Here is a 19,260-nt window from a genome sequence, read left to right on the forward strand (position 1 = left end):
TAAGGCGCAAGGCATAACAGATGCGTCTTTCCAATGCAACTCTGATTACATAATTCACAGATACTAACCCTTGCCTAATTGGTAATCTGGACCTAATTTGTTGAATGCTTGCTTGAATTACGGAATCACGTCGCCATTGGAAAGTTAACTTGATAAGCTAAAACTGATTTTATTTTATTTTTTTTTAGCTTGAGTGATGTTTAACCTTTGAACTATAGCCACACTCTTTGTTGACAAAAATAGATAACCACCTTGATTATTGTCAGCAACAAGCCTTTTGAGGCAAATATCAATTACAATTATTCATTCATTCAATTACAATCATTCATTCAATAATGAAAGATTGTAATTGAATGAATGAATCACTAACTTAAGTTCAACTTATGTTTTATCATTTAGAACTCATCAAAAATACATTAATTTTCAGAAGGAAAGCTATAGGCATTAGGGCATTTGGAAATGCCACCAAAGTTACCTTAGAAGCAAATCTGTTAATACCATGCCAATGACAACTCCTCTCACTGGAATTAACAGTATCTCGTGCCATGTATCAGCTAGTCTCTGCAAATGGAGCCAAGTAGTCCCTTCATTTAGAGTACCTGCCCAGGCCCATTCGTGTATTACATGAACCTAATTAAATTAAATAATGTATGTTAACAACACATCAAGGATCATGACTTTGGGAAGCAATTATGAAATGACCTCAGACAATCATTAAAATAGAAATCATGCATGTTTGAATCAAATGCTCTAGCAAATCAATATAGTAATTATGGTACTAAGATACTCTCCTAGCTTCACTACTACCAGAGAGAAACCACGTGTCACGAGAATATTCGAAGGAAATCAAAATCTAATATAAAATCACTGGGAGCATACATGATTTTTAAATGTTTCCAATACCAATCATATTGCCGGCATATGGTTTACCCAAACAATATGGTTTACCCAAACACAGATGATACACAGCGTATACTGACCACTTGCCAAAAAAGGAAAAAAGGAAATACACTCAACTAAAAAAAACAGATTGGTGAACTACAATATACCTACTAAAAGCATGGAGTAAATGATGGTGCATGCTAACTTGCTAACTGCTAAAAGAAAATTGCAAATATCACTCCCAACCTGAGAAGATTTTTAACTACTTCTGTGTTTTGTTTTTTTGTTTTTTTTTTTTGGGGGATAAAAGCTTGACATTCAGGCAAGTCCAAGTCACCACTAATTGATCTTACCAGCATATTTAAATTAAATAAAAAAATGAAGTTCCTTAACAAAGGATCATTAAAAAACATGGAGAATATGACGCAACAAGAGATGTAAACCGGGTGGAGACTTGTAATAAGTAAAGCATATGCAGTTCATGTAACACAGTACAGTATTAAAGTAATCACCTGAAATAGCTTAAAATGCTTCGCAGCTCTAAGTACAGCTAACGAAGTTGGTGAATTACCCAAGATCGATGTGAGACTTTCCTCTGTAATTTTCTCAATATCTTCAGCTTTATAAGGTTCCTCAGTCAGAAATTCCTGTATAAGAAATGTTTATCAACCAATGGTGCATTGAAAGTCTACTAGCTTAAGGAAACAGGAACTCTAATCCTACCACATGGAGGTTATCAAACAGTGGTTGTCAATGGGCTGCACTTAGGAGGTTGGCCCAAATTCCAAACTGTTCGGGTGCACAGTTTTTTCTAAACGGTGTAAAGAATTATTCCATTCAGCACAAATCCAATTTTCATGATTGAAAAAAACAGTTTGAAGTTGATTGCCACTTTGTTGCGAGAACTCAATCACCACCTTACATTTTCATAAACACACACGCGAACAGACACTCTCTCTAAATCCAATTCCAAAACATAACTAAAAAGAGAAAAATGAATACCTTAACAGCGAGCACAGGATCAGAAGAATCATGGCTATTAGCAAAAGATACGCACAAACCCTCAACATCAGAGAGAGTTTTCACTTTGGAGATTGCATCTTTTGGTTTCATCCCTAACTTTATACCAAGGACAATCTACAGGAACAACATTGTATGCGGAATTAGTAACATAGAATGCAAAAATACTATCAGCAGTAATAGAGAGTTTACAGAGTCTAAAATAACCCAAACAGCCTCCCAACAGCCAAAGTGTGGTTGATATAGTAGTTCGGGTTTTCAATGGGCAGGGTGAGATAAGGGCTAAAAAAAAGACCCGGCCCAACAAGTTTGAAGCACAAGCCCAAACCAACCAAGATCCGGTCCTTTGACAGCCTTATAAGCAGTAGAGATGTAATAGGATACTAAAATGGACCCAAGAATAAGAAATGAGTTTTCCACCTTGTGGACATAGGAAACAGGAAGAACTATATATGATGTTATGAATGTCATCCAAAGTAAGAGTTTAAGCTTTTGCAATTGTCACATCCAAGAACAGGGATGTAGTAGTGACACTATAATAACAGTGAAACATGCCATCAATTAAAGGGATAAACTATATGCAGCCAACCAGTGATACGTTGTCCTCTCTCTGAGGAAGCACTTGAACTGTGTGCAAGAATATGAGAACTCCACAAGGCACATGATAAAGCATAGCATGCACAAAACCCATGATATTTGTTGACACATGTGATGGCATTCCTTTGAAATTGTGCAAAATGCAGGTGGAGAAGAGATAAAGGTCATGATCAAGGAGGCCAACCCATTTCTGTCTCAAGTCCTGAAACTTAAAATAGTCCATTCATCAAATAGACCAATCAAAGGAGCAAATTGAGAAGCAGCCTAACAGGCCACATTCAATGCACACATGCGGTCCATGGAACCCAACTGAAGAACAGGTACATGTATCCCGTTCCATAGGACTGTAAGACTTGTGATCATACTCCTGGAAGAAACCTTGAAAGGTTTTCTTAATGTATTATGATATTATCTGTGTGTGTGACATTAAACAATCATTAACCACCATCCACCTTACCGCACAAAACCCAGCAGATAGAGTAGTTTCATTCCAATAGCCATTATATCCAAATTTCCAGAAAATAAATTTCAGGGTTAGCTACCATTCAAAACAGGGCATCCTGCATCCCCAAGTTTTAGGAAGTCAAGATCTAATATGAATTATATCCTATCAAGGAACAAAGAAATAGATATTGTGGTTGAAACTAGCACCCCAGAATAAAACCTTTTGTCTACATTTACCTCCGAGGATGACAAAATGTTCCTAATTAGGGATTAAAAATTAAAAATCATAACTAGATTAAAAAAAAGTCCCCAATTAAATTTACAAATGCAAAATCCTAATTAGGGATTGAAATTTTAAAAAAAAAAAAAAAAACACACATTTGATTAGGAATGTTATCTCTAAAAAAAAAAAACAAATAGGGAATCCCCTACTATGGATTAGGGATTGAAAAATGCTAACTAGAAATTTGAAGAATCTCGAGTTATGGATTAGGGATTTGAAAAATCCCCTAATATGAATTCTCAATTTCTAATATGAAAATGCTAATTAGGAATTATAAATTTGAAAAATCTCAAGTTATAAATTAGGGATTTGAAAATTTTCCTACTGCGGATTTTCAATTTCAAATCCTAATCTCTAATCTCTCATCAAACTGTCAACTGAAGAGAGCAAAATCCCTAATACTAAATCAACATCACTATGTAAAGAGAGAAGAGAAATAAGAGCAAAATTCCTAATCCTAAATCAACATCACCATATAGAGAAATGAGTTGATGTCAATCCGAGAAAGAGAGGGAAGTTGAACTCGAGATGGAGATGGAGAGGTCGATAGGCGCAATACAATTTCTGCTGGGGAAGATGACCAGCAGATCCCTTTACGTTTCTATTTATGGAGAGAGAAATGGGCTAATGCCGTTTGCTCTAACATTTGGAGGAGTGAAGCCGGCCCCACATCTCAAGGCCAATAGAATACCGCCACGTCAACTCAGTACCCCTTACGGTACTGAGTATAGAATGCTAGTATACGAGTATATCTATAACATTCAATGTTTTGTAAGGTTTATAAAGCATTTCAAAATTCCCTAATAAGGCAAAAATATTACAGACATGATCCTTGTCACAAGATTTGTTAATTGGAGTAAAACATGATAAGAATAAACATGTTTCCAAGACTCGTTATCAAGAATATTAGAAGTAAAATCTATGCTCGCAAGGCTCATCAATATGAAGCAAGAGTAGTAGTAGTATAATCATGTTCACAAGATCTTGCAGTGCACTAGGTTTATAGTAATTACATTAAAAAAATCAGCTCACTCGCTAGATTAGGCTATAATGGAATTCAAATGGATGTATAAAGCAAAGATGATAACTCCTCACCTTATATGTAGACATATTTGTCTTGAATATCCCTATGGTGCGAGCTCAAGTATCCTATGATCAAGTTAATAATAGTTCAATACAATTTCTAAATCAAACTTGAACCATCCGATAGTAGGGCCTTGTTAGCTACTTGAAGTAATTTAATTCAAGCTTAGTTGAGGGAGGGGTTGGTTCTTCACAGTAAGTGGTTGAAGGTGTTACCTGGAAGAGTTATTTCAGCGACTTACTACTGAGTCAACTCAGTTTTAAGATTTCTACTCAATATACTGATTGAGTTAGAGCTAGGAAAATACTTGTTGCAGTCATAAGATCACTCGAATCTTGAATATGGTGAGGCTTCCCAAAATCTCCTTAGGTAGTCCTTGACATTAGAACTTGGAGATAAATCAGGCCTAACTCAATGGGGTATTTGCCGAGTCAAAATCCATGATGAGATGTTGAAGGCCCTACCAAGGATCTTAAGATTGAATAGTGACCACTGGTTAAGAAACATTATTACCAAATCGAAGATTTGTGCATGTAAGTTCACTATCCATAACATTCATGCATGACATATGAGCTTTACCGGGTGGTTGATATAAGATACATTCTGCTAAGTCTACTAAAGACTTTATTTGAAAAAATTATTCTAACATAACTTTCAAATTTGTGTGCATTCATACCACTATGGGTTGCTCCCTTGGTATGAGGCTTTTTCGAGTGTTTAAGAACTCCTCGAGTGTATCCTGAATACTTTTCTAGGAGACTAAATTAACTTGGGCACTCTCACCACATAGTCTTTTCTAGTTAGTGAATCTATCTCGAGTGACCCTTTTACCAGTTGGATGTGCATCCCCAGGTTTGTGATTTTACGCATACATTCGTACATTCACATATATATTCAAGTAATATTATCCTCATTATAAATGGCTAAGTTGATTTGAAGTCTATTTTGGGTTATCATGACATGTATGAAATCTTGGAGGGTAACTTCCACTAAATTATCACTCACTTTATAGTGCAGTTACACCAAACAGATGCAAGGTTAGAGTGTGTTATCATGACATGTATGAAATCTTGGAGGGTAACTTCCACTGAATTATCACTCACTTTATAGTGCGGTTATACCAAACAGATGCAGGGTCAGAGTGTGAGGAAGAACCCCCAGTCGGGATCCCAGAGGAGGCTAGAGAGGAGTTTGTCGATGAGGGGTACTATGCTAGTGCAGTTAAGTTGTTTGAGCTCAACCAGTGGTTTATGATTTACTTACTTTTGTCATTAGGCCTTTATACTTTTGATTCCACAGCTTGTAATTAAACTCCCCTATTGAGGGATTTCTTTCCATTGACATTTACATGTTTTAAATCTCTCTTGTTAATACTCCTGGCATTATAGTTTATACGGTGGTTAATTCATATTATATCATGGGATCTCTAACAATGAAGGCTTATTGGTAGTAGACTTTTTAATGTAATACTCGGTTCTCAATGATGAGCGATCATCCTTGAGTCATGAGAATCAGAGTGTTACAATAATCATACAGGTAGTACATGTGGTTTAAATATATTCATGTCCAGATTGATGAGTAAGGTACAATTATCAGGGATACATGACTGCATCTGACAAGAGAAGCTACGTGATTTTGTAGCTCAAGACTAGTCATTTATTTTGTTTCATATGTTAAATTATTTCATTTTATAATTGTACGTATTGAAATATTGGTTTGTATAAGCCATATAGGCAGCCACTTGTTTATTCTAAATGTATATGTGAATTTCCTATAAGTTTAATTAATTTATTCTTTTCTGCTAAACTGCTTACTCTAAAATAGAAAATAATATATATATATATATATATATATATATATATACATACACACACATATATACACATGCGAAATTTAGCTATCTTTAAAGGTTAACACTCGGGTTTTCAGAAAACGAGTCATATACTTGAGTTTCGAAAACTGGGGCATTACAATCTTCTACAATGAGATCTGACGATCTTCCACCACGTCATATACAAGGTAATACTGAACATCGATATACTTGGTCTAAGTATAAAATACCAAAATTTTAGCCAAGTATAATGTGTTTTAACTGTCACAATAAATCACTTGCCTGAATTTTAATTATTCTAGTAATCTCTTCAACCAAATAACTTCTCTACATGCTTATGTAGCTGACCATACTATGCTTTTATAGTAGACAAAGCCTGTGACGCCCCGTCACTGTGGCTACATGTGAGCGGGCACACGTGGGCGGGCGCACATGTGGGCGGGCCCCAAGATGGCTGGCAGGCTACTGTGTGGCTGGCAGGCTACTGTGTACACAGTGAAAGTGAAACTTTATCCCACATCGAAAGTGTCGTCTGAAGTAATGGTAGTTATATGTGGAGTTGTCACCCTATACTACATGAGGCCTTTTGGGGGAGTTCCCCGAGAACAAAACCGTACGGGCTATGCCCAGAGCGCGAATTGACCGTGAAATGCATGGAAATGATCGTGAAGTGAAGGGAAATGACCGTGAAGTGCATGGAAATGATCGTGAATTTGGTCACATGTGGGCGGGCCCCAAGATGGCTGGCAGGCTACTGTGTGGCTGGCAGGCTACTGTGTACACAGTGAAAGTGAAACTTTATCTCACATCGAAAGTGTCGTCTGAAGTAATGGTAGTTATATGTGGAGTTGTCACCCTATACTACATGAGGCCTTTTGGGGGAGTTCTCCAAGAACAAAACCGTGCGGGCTATGCCCAGAGCGGACAATATCATACAGTATGGGTGTGGACTGTTACAAAGCCACTACTGACTGCATTCTCGACGTTCAACTAATCGCATCACCGGCTAAAGAGAACATATAATCCATAGTATATCTTCTTTTATTGTTATGTCTTGCATAATCTGCATTCACAAATCCAACTCACTCTAAATTTTTGCCGTTATAACAAATAGACACCTCAGAAGTATCTCTTAAGTAATGAAGGATATACTCCACAATAGCCCAATAATCTCTCCCCGGGGTTCGCCGTGTATTTACTAACTGCCCCCACTACTTACACAACATTTTGTCTGGTGCACACCATGACAAACATAAGGCTCCCTATTGCTAAAGAATATGGCACTTGAGACATATATACCTTCTCTGCTTTTGTGCTTGGACACTGATCTAAAGACAGATTGCAACTAATAGGGAATGGAGTATTTATTGAATTAGAATTATGCATATCGAAGTGGCACCAAATTCTTTCAATATAACTCTTATAGGTTATTCAGACTTTCATGTTCTTATTATCTCTAAGTACGACCATCCTAAAAATTTGATTAACAACACCTATATCCTTCATATCAAATTCCCTAGCCACACAATGATACAATAGTATCTCTACTAGTACATGCGACCAACATGTCAGCCATAAATAATAACTAGATAATAAAGCTACCATTAGCATAATTACAAATATAGACACAATAGTTTACCACGCATTTTTGAAATTCCAAGCTCATAGTGAAGGAATCAAACCGCTTGTACCAACACATTGTATCATGCTATGTTTACCTTAATAAACTTGAGAACAGTTTGGATGGCATAGAAACATCATAATCGACTCTAAGAAGGTTTCAACAGTAGACGTTTCTGTTCCCACTGTTTTGTGTGGTGTGGCCCACATGAGTTTTGGATCTTCCTGATTTTTAAAATCATGTCTTAATATGGCCTGGAAAAACTACTAGAAAGAGTGGATTTTTCACAACCATCTTTGTGTTCCCCACGCATTTGCCGACTATAGGAACTTCCTATGCCCCAATCCTAACCCAAAGTTTGCTTTGTGGGTTCCACCATGATGTACGCGTGACATCCACTTAGTCCATCATATTTTTTTCAGTTCATGTTAGTTTTTAGCCTAAAAGATCAGGTCGATCTAAAACTCTAATGAGCCACACCACTGAAAACCATGGGGATTGAGTGCTGACAGCTGAAACCTTCTTGAGACCTACCGAAGTTATGGATTAGGTTGGTATTTATGTTTCCTTTGTCCGGATAAGGCTTACTTGAGTTGGCACACATCACATGATCAGATAAACTAATGAATGGAGCGAATGTCATGCAGACATCAGTTAGCTCAGAGACCTTCATGATATAAGTAGAGTTGTACACTAGCATGATCAAGTTGAGCTTGGCATAGCTTGGCTCAATTTGAGTTCGGCCCAACTTGATACTTGAGCTTGACTAGCCAAATCCTCAACAGCTTGATTCGGCTTGAGCCAAGTTTGAGCTAAGTTCAAGCTCAAGCTTTTGAGCCGAGTTCGAATTCAAGTTTTTGAGTCAAGCAAGTGAGTTCTTTTATATATATATAATAAAATATATTAATTAAATTTATATATATATATATAAGTTATAATTCTAGCTAAGCTGAATCAAGTCAAGTTGACGCCAAGCTTCGAGTTAAGTCGAGTTGAACTTGGGCCAGTTTGAACTTGGCTCAAAATTAGGGTTGTACACGAATCAAGCCAGCATGGTTAGCTCACTCGACTCAACTCAAAAAAGCTCGATTCGTAGCTGAGTTCAAGCCGAGTCGAGCTGATTTTTTGAGCTCGAAAATGAGTTCGAGCAGGCTCCAGCTCGACTCGAATTGAATCCAGCTCGAATCGAACTCGGATCGAACTAGTTTGGTGACTCGGTTACTTTGCCATTGATGTTGCTCACCAACTGTTTGATAAAATGACTCAACGAAATGTGGCTAGTGGCAAGGAAGGTTTGGTTGGTGGCAAGGAAGGTTTGGCCGGTGGCAAGCAAGGTATGTACATTAAACAAATACCTTTTTTCTCTTCTTTTTTTTATTTTTATTTTTTATTATGTTACTTAAAAGGTGTTTGATAAAACACCTGTAAAACCATTGCCTCTATTTGTAAAACTATGGGTTTTTGAGGTTGCAGTTCAAGTGTTTGAGGAAATGCCTCAATGGTGAACTCGGCACGATCTTGGCTCGAACTCGGCCCGAGCTGGCCCAAGCTGCTGACCGAACCGAGCCGAGCTGGCCAGTTAGGCTCGAGGACTGAGCCGAGCCAAGTTCGAGCTGAGGTCAGCCAGTGTTCAAACCAAGTTGAGATAAGGCCAGCTCGACTCAGTTCGACTCGATGTACACCCCTAGTCAAAATTCTCTCACGCTTAAAAAACTATTTTGTTGGGTTTGAACCCAACTTTCAAGTGGAGCCAAGTTGAGCTTATGAGCTTATCCAAGCAGAGCCGATTGAATTAACTTAGTTAGCTTGGTTTGTGTCCAGCTTTAGTTACAAGCATTCACATGTAAGGATTTATTTTATTTTTTTAACCATTTCTGTTTGGTCACTCGTTTTGTTCACACTTAAAATGTGATGATTCTGACTCGGTTCCCCTAAGAGCCGTGACATGAGCATGCCACGTGGTGCTATCTTTTTTTTTTTACTAATCGGATTAAAACACATCATTCCGTGGGACCTTGTGATCAGGTCTCCTATTGCTGTTGAACTGTTGATTGCCATGGTTGGGAAATAGCTGGTAAGTCTGGACCATCCATCTAGTGGACCCTGGCAAGAATGGCCGACGGTACAAAAATGCATGGATTGAATTATCATAATAGATTAATGATCTTTTACCTACTTTTACCATCTTTAGGCGGACACCAGTCGGACGTCTGTGATTGCTCATCGATGTGGTACCCCAACCTCGTGGGCCATGCAATTTTGAAGCCCATTAAACGGATGATCTACATTCACCCACTACTCCGTAAGGGATCAGAGACATCTTCATGTAGAAATTAGGGTAAACATAGCATGATAGTCAGATGCCGGCCACAAAATCTGGACCATCCAAATGACGGCTAAGTTGTGGGCCTTAACTTGCTGGTCTGCTCTGTTTTACGCACTAAAAATGGGCTTCATTTGGCCTGATATAGGCCAGACCCATTGCCAGACAGCTTCGAGGACGGTCTATGCCTCACAGAAATCCTACCTATGCATAGAGCAGGCAAGGGACAACTCGACTCGTCCAACTCGTTCAGACCCGACTCGACCCGAATCGAATGGGTGAGTCGTCTGAACCGAGTAAGCTTAGCCCAATCCAAACTCAAACCAAGTCAAGTCCGAGTTACCAATTAACTCAATCTAAAACTCGATCTGGTCAGACTCAAATCATATATGGGTATATATATAATTTAAAAATAAATATAAATATAAATATAAAAAACTCTAATTTCTAAGTATCTCTAACCCTACCCACTGCAGCCGACTCTGACCTGATCTCAAACTCTCTGTCCCACCTTCATCCTCCTCTTGCAAGCCCGGCAGCCACCCACCACCATCACCACCCTCCTCTCTCTCTCTCTCTCTCTCTCTCTCTCTCTCTCTCTCTCTCTCTCTCTCAACTCAGTGTTTATCCAACTTGTTTCAGTCGTACGGCCCGCACTCAGTGCCAACTTGACCCAACTCAATACTTTTGACTAGGTCAGACTTAATCCAATCCATACTCAGACTCCGATCGAGTCAGGCGTGATGGACTCAGTACCGAGTCAGGTCGAGTTCGGATTAGGCCTATTTCAAAACTGGATCGACTCAGGCCAGCCCTAACTTGGTCCAACTTGACTCGATGCCCAGCTCTACCTATGCCGCATCATTTGAACCTGACCTGAGGTACATCGCTAGGTCCGTTTAATCTGGGCCTTATCCAGGCCCAGTAAGCAATTTCTATATATTCATATACGTGACTGATGTGTATCATGATGCAAATGTGGCCCACCCCGATATCCCATATTTCACATGGTAATCATCTAAGGTAAATATCAACCCTCCATATCTCTAAAAATGCACCAGTGGGGCAATTTTATGATTTTATCGGTCGTGATCATCATGAATTTGGCCTATCGAACAAGTGTTCACTTTTTCGCTGGTCCAGGGATCTCTGCCATTTCTCCTATGGACCCAATTTGAAACATTCCCTGGACCAAAAATCCAACTGTTCCAGTCATTAGGTGGGTAGAAAAAGAAAAGATGAACGGTATATAAACAACTAACACTTTGACCCCATCGATGAACAGCCCAGATCTCACACATCTATCATGCCATGTTGGTTTGTGTGGTAGCTCCACACACACCTTTACACGTAACACGCTTGCCAATCATGGCGAGTGTGTGGGAGATCTGAGGGGTGCATAAGGTGGCCGACTATGAAGATGAAGATTTGTGGAAAGCAAGCTGGTCTGCTTAGCAGGTGAGCCACCTTATGCACCGATCAGATTTCCACATGCTTGGAGGTTGGCACGTGTGAATGTGTGTGAGACTAGCAAACCTTTATGTGCTCCTATTTCATGATATGTTGGCAAATGCAAGTGTTGAATCCGGATGCACATGGCCTGGACTAAGAGCTGTACACGAGTCGAGTTGGCTTTGTCAGCTCATTCGACTCAGAAAATCTCAACTCGTCTCAGCTTGAAAAAGTTTTGAGCCGAGTTCGAGCTTGCCCGAGCTCAACTCGACTAAGATCGAACCTCAACTCGTATCGATTCAGGTCGAATCAGCTCGGTGACTCGGTTATTTTGATATTAATGTTGTTCACTATGTGTTTGATGAAATGACTCAACGAAGTGTTATTTTGGGTGTGTACATTCTCCATGAGCTGGTTACAAGGAAGGAATGGATATGAAACAAATCATTGCAAAAAAAAAAAAACTTACATTATAAAATTACCCTCAAATCTGGATTTTGATGCTGACAGCTGAGTGTTGGATGAAATACATGTAAGTTGCTCTTACTTTTTTGCATTCTGTGAGAAATTGAAGATGCACTCTATGTATTTGAAAAAATATGAAACTCGGCTCGAACTAGCCCAAGCTGTTACCAAACCGAACCGAGCCAAGTTGGCTAGTCAAGCTCGAGGACCAAGCCAAGCCGAGTTCGAGCTGGGATTAGTTACTGGGCACAGCTGGGCTCAGTTAGACTTGTGTACAGCTCAGCATCCTATGGGCCGGATTTGGAATGAGCCTATGGCCCAGATCAAAGCCTGGCCCATTACACACATTAGCTGATTGGGCCCAGTTCTAACTTCCCTGTGCCTAAAAGCCCAAGAGGACAACCTTACTCAAGCCCAAGGATCAGGCTTCTGTACTAATCTTGAAATGGGCTTCGATCGCCTGATCATAGACCTAAGTATTGGGTAAGCCTCGGCCAACCAAAGAAAGGCCCATATCAAGATGTATTATAGGATGCTTGGAGTTTCTAAAGTATGTTTAGGATATTAGTTTGTAAGGTGGGACCATGTTTATATTGATCCAATCCTTTGATGTGATTGTCCCCACGTTGATTGCTATACAAATCGAAAACCCTCAGGTTGGGAGATCCTATCGTTGAATCTTTGGCCTTATTTAGGTTGCAATCGGACCATGGATTGATTTGTTTCCTTTCTTATCCGTTTATCTGCTGCATGGGCCCATATTGAATGGTTAGGATTCTTTTTCGTGAATCATCCTTTCATATCATTCAACAGCTTCTATTACTAAACCATGGAGCCTGCTTCTACAAACTAATTGCTGGGGCAACGGCCACCAAACATCTCTTTTTGTGGAATAATTCTCCTAAGGTATTTCTTGATTTCTTGACCAGAGAAGTTATAATTTTTATTTCTTTTGTTTTGGCGTAAAAGAAAGTTCTAAATTGTTTTAGGGGATGGAATAATTCCCTTAGGGTATTTCTTGATTTCTTGACTAGAGCAGTTATAATTTTTATTTCTTTTGTTTTGGTGTAAAAGAAAGTTTTAAATTGTTTTTGGGGATGGAATAATTCCCCTAGGGTATTTCTTGATTTCTTGTCTAGAGAAGTTATAATTTTTATTTCTTTTGTTTTGGTGTAAAAGAAAGTTTTAAATTGTTTTCCCATGAACAAATGTATATTATTAAATCTTTATACCTCTTATCTCTTATTTTTATTTTGATTTTTTTTTTCTTTGGAAGTGGATGACATCCTGTCCTGCCAGATAATAATCTCTCCAAACAAGGCTATGTGAGGTGCACCGTGATGTTTGAGCTATTCATCCATTTTAACAAATCATTTTAAGGTACAAACCCAAAAATAAAGTAAATCCAAGGCTCAAGTGGACCACACGATGGGGATTAAACACCCACCATTAAAAACTTCTTAGGAGCTCCAAAAGTTTTGGATTGTGATGACCCTTTATTGAGGTCTATATGACCTTATGAATAGGTTAGATGGCAAATAAACATCACGGTGATCCTTAGAAAAGTTTTAATCGTGGGTGTTATTATCAACGTTTCTTCTTGTGTTGTAGTTTACTTGAGCTTTGGATCTTTATTCTTATCATACCCTAAAATGATTTGAAAAGATAAATAGGCCGCATGGTTAAAACCCATACATCATATTAGGCCCCACATAACCCCCACCTAGATGGATTATTGTCATGGCAGGGCAGGATGCAATTCGCTGCCTTTCCTTTTGTAGTTTTGTTGTGCATACATTGTGCTGGTATTTTTCAGCAACAGTAATGACCTATGAACCATCCAACTGAATATAAAAAATCCGGCTGAATGTTGGATGATACCTCCAAAACGATAAACCCCAAATATTCAGGTCCTCTGAGTGGACCCAAATTTCATTAATCTAGATGGCTGATCTTTAGTCCTACCATGTATGGACTATTTCATCAATCATTATGGTGAGATTATAGAAATCTCAGTTATCATAATTTTTTCAACTCTTGATGAAAAAATATTTAAAATCTAATATAATTCAGTTTATGTGTATATTTCTTGTTTTATTTATTTATTTATTTATTAATTTATAATAAATATTTAAAATATTTTATTTTATTAAATAATATTATGAGAAAAGGTCAAATTTTGAAAATCTCCTAAGAAATATCCAGGCAGAGAAGTCAAGGAGAAGGATAGTTGTCACTGTTGATGCAGAAATCTGGCTAGCCCTCTCTGGATTGACCTGCACAAAAAACAGATAAGAAAGACCTTGGCTCATGCAGGGGACCTTCGATGCCTAAAGCAGGTATGGAATCAGAGTCTCGGTTGAATGGAGGGCTTATGGTTAGAGATTGTGCGTACCTTTTACCATTAGGAGTACTCTTATTTATAGATGGAGAGAGGCGGTGGCATAAAGAGTCTTTCCCTGTTTTGGTAGGGATGGATATAGTAGGATTCGGACATTTTGCTTCGCAGGTGATCTTTTCGGATCCTTGGTTAGAATCTCAAATAGATCCGTACCAAAGTCGGTTTCCTGGATCTTCGGCTGAGATCGTGGACAGACAAGATCGAGGTCGAGTCAAATTCTATGGAGGGCGGGTTTGGCCGACTTGAGGTGATCCAACCTGGTCCACACAATTGAGGTCGGGTCGCATTTGTCAAAAGATTGGTCCTGCCGTCTTGAGGTGAGTAGCTTTCTGTTTTCATATCGTGATCAACCAACAATTATTTTGACCTTGTGCTGAGAGGTCGAGCTCGGCCTCTCTCTACACTTGGTCGAGGAGATGAGGGTCGAGATTACTAAGTCGCACCTACTGCTGTTTGAAGTGCTGACCTATCCTGTATTAGTTAGCCGGTCTATTTTTCTCATAACAATCACTATGTTTAAAAGTATCTGTCAACCGGTCATGCATGGTCCGGGGCCTATAATAATATACTCAGGTTGGTGGAGTTTGGGTTTTACACATTTAGGTCTTGTTTTCACCATGTCCACTAATGTCTTTGGAACGTGTATTTTAGGTCATGTCCATGTAAAATAAAGGCATTTTTGTGGTGGACCCACTAGATGGACGGATTAGATTGTGCACATGCATGCCACTTTAACACATGCATGGTGAGTAAATGGATTATATAGACGTTGCTTAGATAACTTTATTTGGTGTTTAGAATAGTGAAGAGGTTTTTCATTATAACCACCCGCCTTTAGGGCCATTAACCTATAAAGGCCCGATTTTAAAATATTTAAATTAACAAGCTTATCGTTTTAAAATATAGAAAAATAGCCTCCTCTTGGACATTGAGACATGGATGCTCTCACATCCTTCCTTATTTACAGTTATACTATGTTATAAGGGGTGGGGGTGCACAAGATTTGATGGGGCCCAACTTTATTTAAGTTTGTGATCGATACCATCCATCCATTTTGCTAGCTAATTTTAGGCTATCAACCCAAAAAAATTGAGTCAAATTTGAATCACATGTGGACCCTACCACTAGAAACAATGGTGATTGAACACCCATCGATATAAACTTCTTGGGGGCCGCTAAAAGTTCAATGTTTTCCATTCATTGAAGTTTGTGACCTCATGAATAGGTTAGATGAAAAATAAACAGCACTATGGGCCTTAGGAAGTTTTTAATGGTGTGTTCAATGACCACTATTGTGTGTGGTGTGGTCCACCTAATATATGATGTGCTTCAATTTTTTGCTCATGCCCTAAAATGAGCTGAAAATACCGGTGAATGGTGTGGATATAACACATACATCATAATGTGCCTGATAACTTTTTAAGCACCAAAACTTGATGAGCCAATAATATCAATGGTGAGTGGTTCCATGACCACTTTTATGCGGTATAGTCTACCTAAGAATACCTTCTTCCATCATTGGATTACGCCTTGAAATGAGTTGACGAAACTAATGGAGGCCATGGATATAACAAATACATCAAGGTGGGGCTAATAGGTTTTTCATCGCAGGCTTTAAAGGGATAAAACATCGCTGTGTTTTGTGAGCTGGAGGCATTAGCAATGACCTGTACCCGTGAGAAGAGACTAATGCTGATTTCTTACTAAAGGCATCCTAAGTAGGGCCCACAATGATGTTTGTGAGAAATCTATCCCATCCACCTATTTTGAGAGCTTATTTTAGGACATGTGACCAAAAATGTGGCAGATCCAAAGCTCAAGTGGACCACACAAGAAGGAAATTTGGAGAAAGAAATGCCTACCGTTGAAACCTTCTTGGGCTCTGCCTTGATGTTTATATGCCATCCAAACCATTTATAAGGTCATTACCACCAGAATGAAGTGAAAACACAAAAAACTTAGCCTAATACAAACTTTTGTAGCCATATGAATGTTTCAATGGTGGTCATTAAATCCCCATTGTTTCCTCTCGTGTGACCCACTTGAGTTTTGGATCCACCTCATTTTTGCTCACCTGTCCTAAAATAAGCTCGCAAAATAGATGGACTGGATGGATTTCTCACAAACATCACAATGTGTGCCACGTACATCCTAGCACATGAACTTTCTACTAAAGCCTTTCTTAGAACCCATGTAAGTGGGTTCTCATTGGTCCACATCATTGCCCAATGACACTCCTAAAACATGCCTTCTCTCTCCTATGCCAATACAACTTTTAACGTGTGGAGCTTCTCTAGCCTATATTAAATCAATCATCCATCAATTTTCCAAGTCATTCTAGATCAAGAGTCTAAAATGTGACAAATTCAAAGCTCAATTGAAACCATGAGGTTTATTTGCCATCTAAGTTGCACATAAGATCATAAAGACTTGGATGAAGGCAAAACACAAATATAAGCTTAATAAGAGCCTTTTGCAATGCAAGAAGTTTTCAACAATAGGACTCCATGTTCTACTATTTCAGGTGATGTGGTCTACGTGGATATGCCATGTTTTTGGGCTCACATCATAGAATGATTTGAAAAGAATGGATGGATGGTATTAACTTAAGAAATACATCAAGGTATGCATTATAAATTTCACACGTCAAGAAATTCAAGAAATTTTGTTGCTCGTTGTGCAAGGAAGAGAGGAGATCCCGAAGTGTTGTCACATAGAACTTTCATGGCCCTATCATGATGCATCCGTCCGATATCCACACCGTCCATCAACTTTTTTTCCATATCATTTTAAGGTGTGAGACAAAAAATGAGGCAGATCCCAATTTCAAGTAGGCCAAACCACAAGAAACTGTGGGAATTGGATGCCTACTATTGGAACTTTTTGGGGCCAAAGGAGGATCTAATCAAGCTAATATTTGTGCTTTCCTTTCATCCAGGTCTATGTGGCCTTATGAAAAGGTTAGATAGCAAATAAACATTACAATGGACCTTAGAAAGGTTTTAACAGAAGTTGCTCAATTCTCTCAGTCCCCACTGCTTTCCATTGTGTGATTCGATTGAGCCTTGGATGTACCACAATCTTTAGTTCGTCCTCTAGAGTGATCTAGAAAAATTGATAGACAATGTGGATGCGACACATAAATCATGATGGGGCTAAAGAAGCTCCACGTGTTAAAAATTATGTTGTGAAATACACAACACATTGGGGACAAAAAATAGGTGTGTTTTGGGAGCTGGTCTCATCGGTAATGACATAGACCAATGAGAAGCAACGACATTGAATTTCTGCCTTCAACGCCAATAATCTGCACTCTTATAAAAATAGCTGGTTAACTGTAATTAGAGGATAATTTTGTTATTTTTGAAAATAAAGATTTTAAACCATATAATACATTAACGTGATTAGACCTCAGGCATTGGGATGACTAGCGGTGTAAAGATAAGCTGATTAATTAAAACATTTTAAATTTAGGAGATTATAAGTTAATAACTCTAAAGACAGGCGGTTGTATTGAAAAACCTCAATAGTAAACACGCAGAGCATGTATGTTCATTGGTACTACTGTTGAATTTAATAGGACCCCACCCAAACCTAACCCGGGTGGAATTCGTCCAAAGTAGTGGACCCGAACTGAACCCGAGTGCACCTAATTTTAACTGGGTCTAAAATGGCGGACCCGGAACCGACCGGTTTCTAAATGGTCCAATATTGGACCCACATACGTACAGTCCGGTTCAGGCCATCGGGTAACCATTGACAGCACTTCTCGGAAATGTACATTTCGACCGTATATATGATCGTACCGTCTTCTACAGGGTCTCTGGTACAAGTGCTATAATTAGAAGATCCAGACCATTCCTGTGTTGCCAATCCCAACATGGATGGACCATGCCCAGGAAATCCCTTTGATGGAACAATTCTGACCGTTAATTTGTGGAGTTTAAATCAACCGTGAAACAGAGAAATGCAGCAACGGTTCACATGAAACTGAAAAGGGCCATGAGTAGAATCCTTTTTCTGGTCATTTTCGGAGTATGGAACTAAGGCTGTCGATGGTTACCCGGACCAGCTTACTTGTACACGATAGACCCAACCACATTTTTTAGGGCTGGTAAGAAATCGGGTCGGGTCCCATAACGTAGTTTAAAATCGGGTTTAGAAGATTCATGTGATCGACTCGGTTCAAGTCAGATCATGTTGGGTATAGTAGGGTGGTGGGACGGGTCCACTAAAATTATATATTATTAAATATAAACTAATTATTCTAGTAAAAGAAATTAGATTTTTTTAAGCCAACCATCGGAGAGTCCTGAGCCGGGTTGGTAGCCGATTGCGTCCGAACTGGAAGTTGTACAATAAGCTGTCCGACCAGAGCTCCTGTGGGGCCCACCGTAATGTATCTGTTTATCCACGCTTTCCATCCATTTTCTCAGATCATTTTACGGTATGAGCCGAAAAATGAAGCAGATATAACGCTCAAGTGGACCACACCAAAGATGACTCTTTCATTTCGCTTTGTGCATTTAATGTAACCCAAGGTCACCATTAGGTGTGGTCCATTTGAGCATTGGATCTACTTCATTTTTAGAATCATGTAATAAAATGATCTAATAAAATGGATGGACAGTGTGGATAAACAGATACATCACGGTGGGCCCCACAGGAGCTCTGGTCGGACAGCTCATTGTCCGACCGGTGTTCGGACACAATCCGCTTCCAGACGAGTTAAGGCCAAGCATGACAGGAACGAAATCGGACTGCGTACTGAGTTACTCGTACGCTCTTATCGGACTGAGTAAACTCAGTTGGGACCACCTTGAATTTATGTAGTCTATCCACGCCGTCCATCCGTTT

The 19,260-nt window shown here is 39.0% G+C and overlaps 1 protein-coding gene across 2 annotated transcripts; it reads right to left on the reverse strand.

Moving 5' to 3' along the window:
• Positions 1-367: 367 nt before the first annotated feature.
• LOC131238999 (galactokinase-like) lies at positions 368-2,531 on the reverse strand. Of its 2 annotated transcripts, XM_058236590.1 has the most exons (3): positions 1,885-2,531; positions 1,395-1,529; positions 368-599 (listed from the first exon to the last, which is right to left on the reverse strand). In XM_058236590.1, exons 1-3 carry the CDS (start codon positions 1,993-1,995, stop codon positions 591-593), a joined length of 255 nt encoding a protein of 84 aa, XP_058092573.1. In that variant the 5' UTR covers positions 1,996-2,531; the 3' UTR covers positions 368-590. The 2 variants fall into 2 exon arrangements, 1 of the variants encoding a protein (XP_058092573.1); XR_009168068.1 differs by lacking the exons at positions 368-599; positions 1,885-2,531 and adding an exon at positions 1,606-1,872 and having other exon boundaries at positions 1,019-1,529.
• Positions 2,532-19,260: the final 16,729 nt, after the last annotated feature.

Source organism: Magnolia sinica, chromosome 1 (genome assembly GCF_029962835.1).
Source record: "Magnolia sinica isolate HGM2019 chromosome 1, MsV1, whole genome shotgun sequence".
Classification (NCBI taxonomy): domain Eukaryota; kingdom Viridiplantae; phylum Streptophyta; class Magnoliopsida; order Magnoliales; family Magnoliaceae; genus Magnolia; species Magnolia sinica.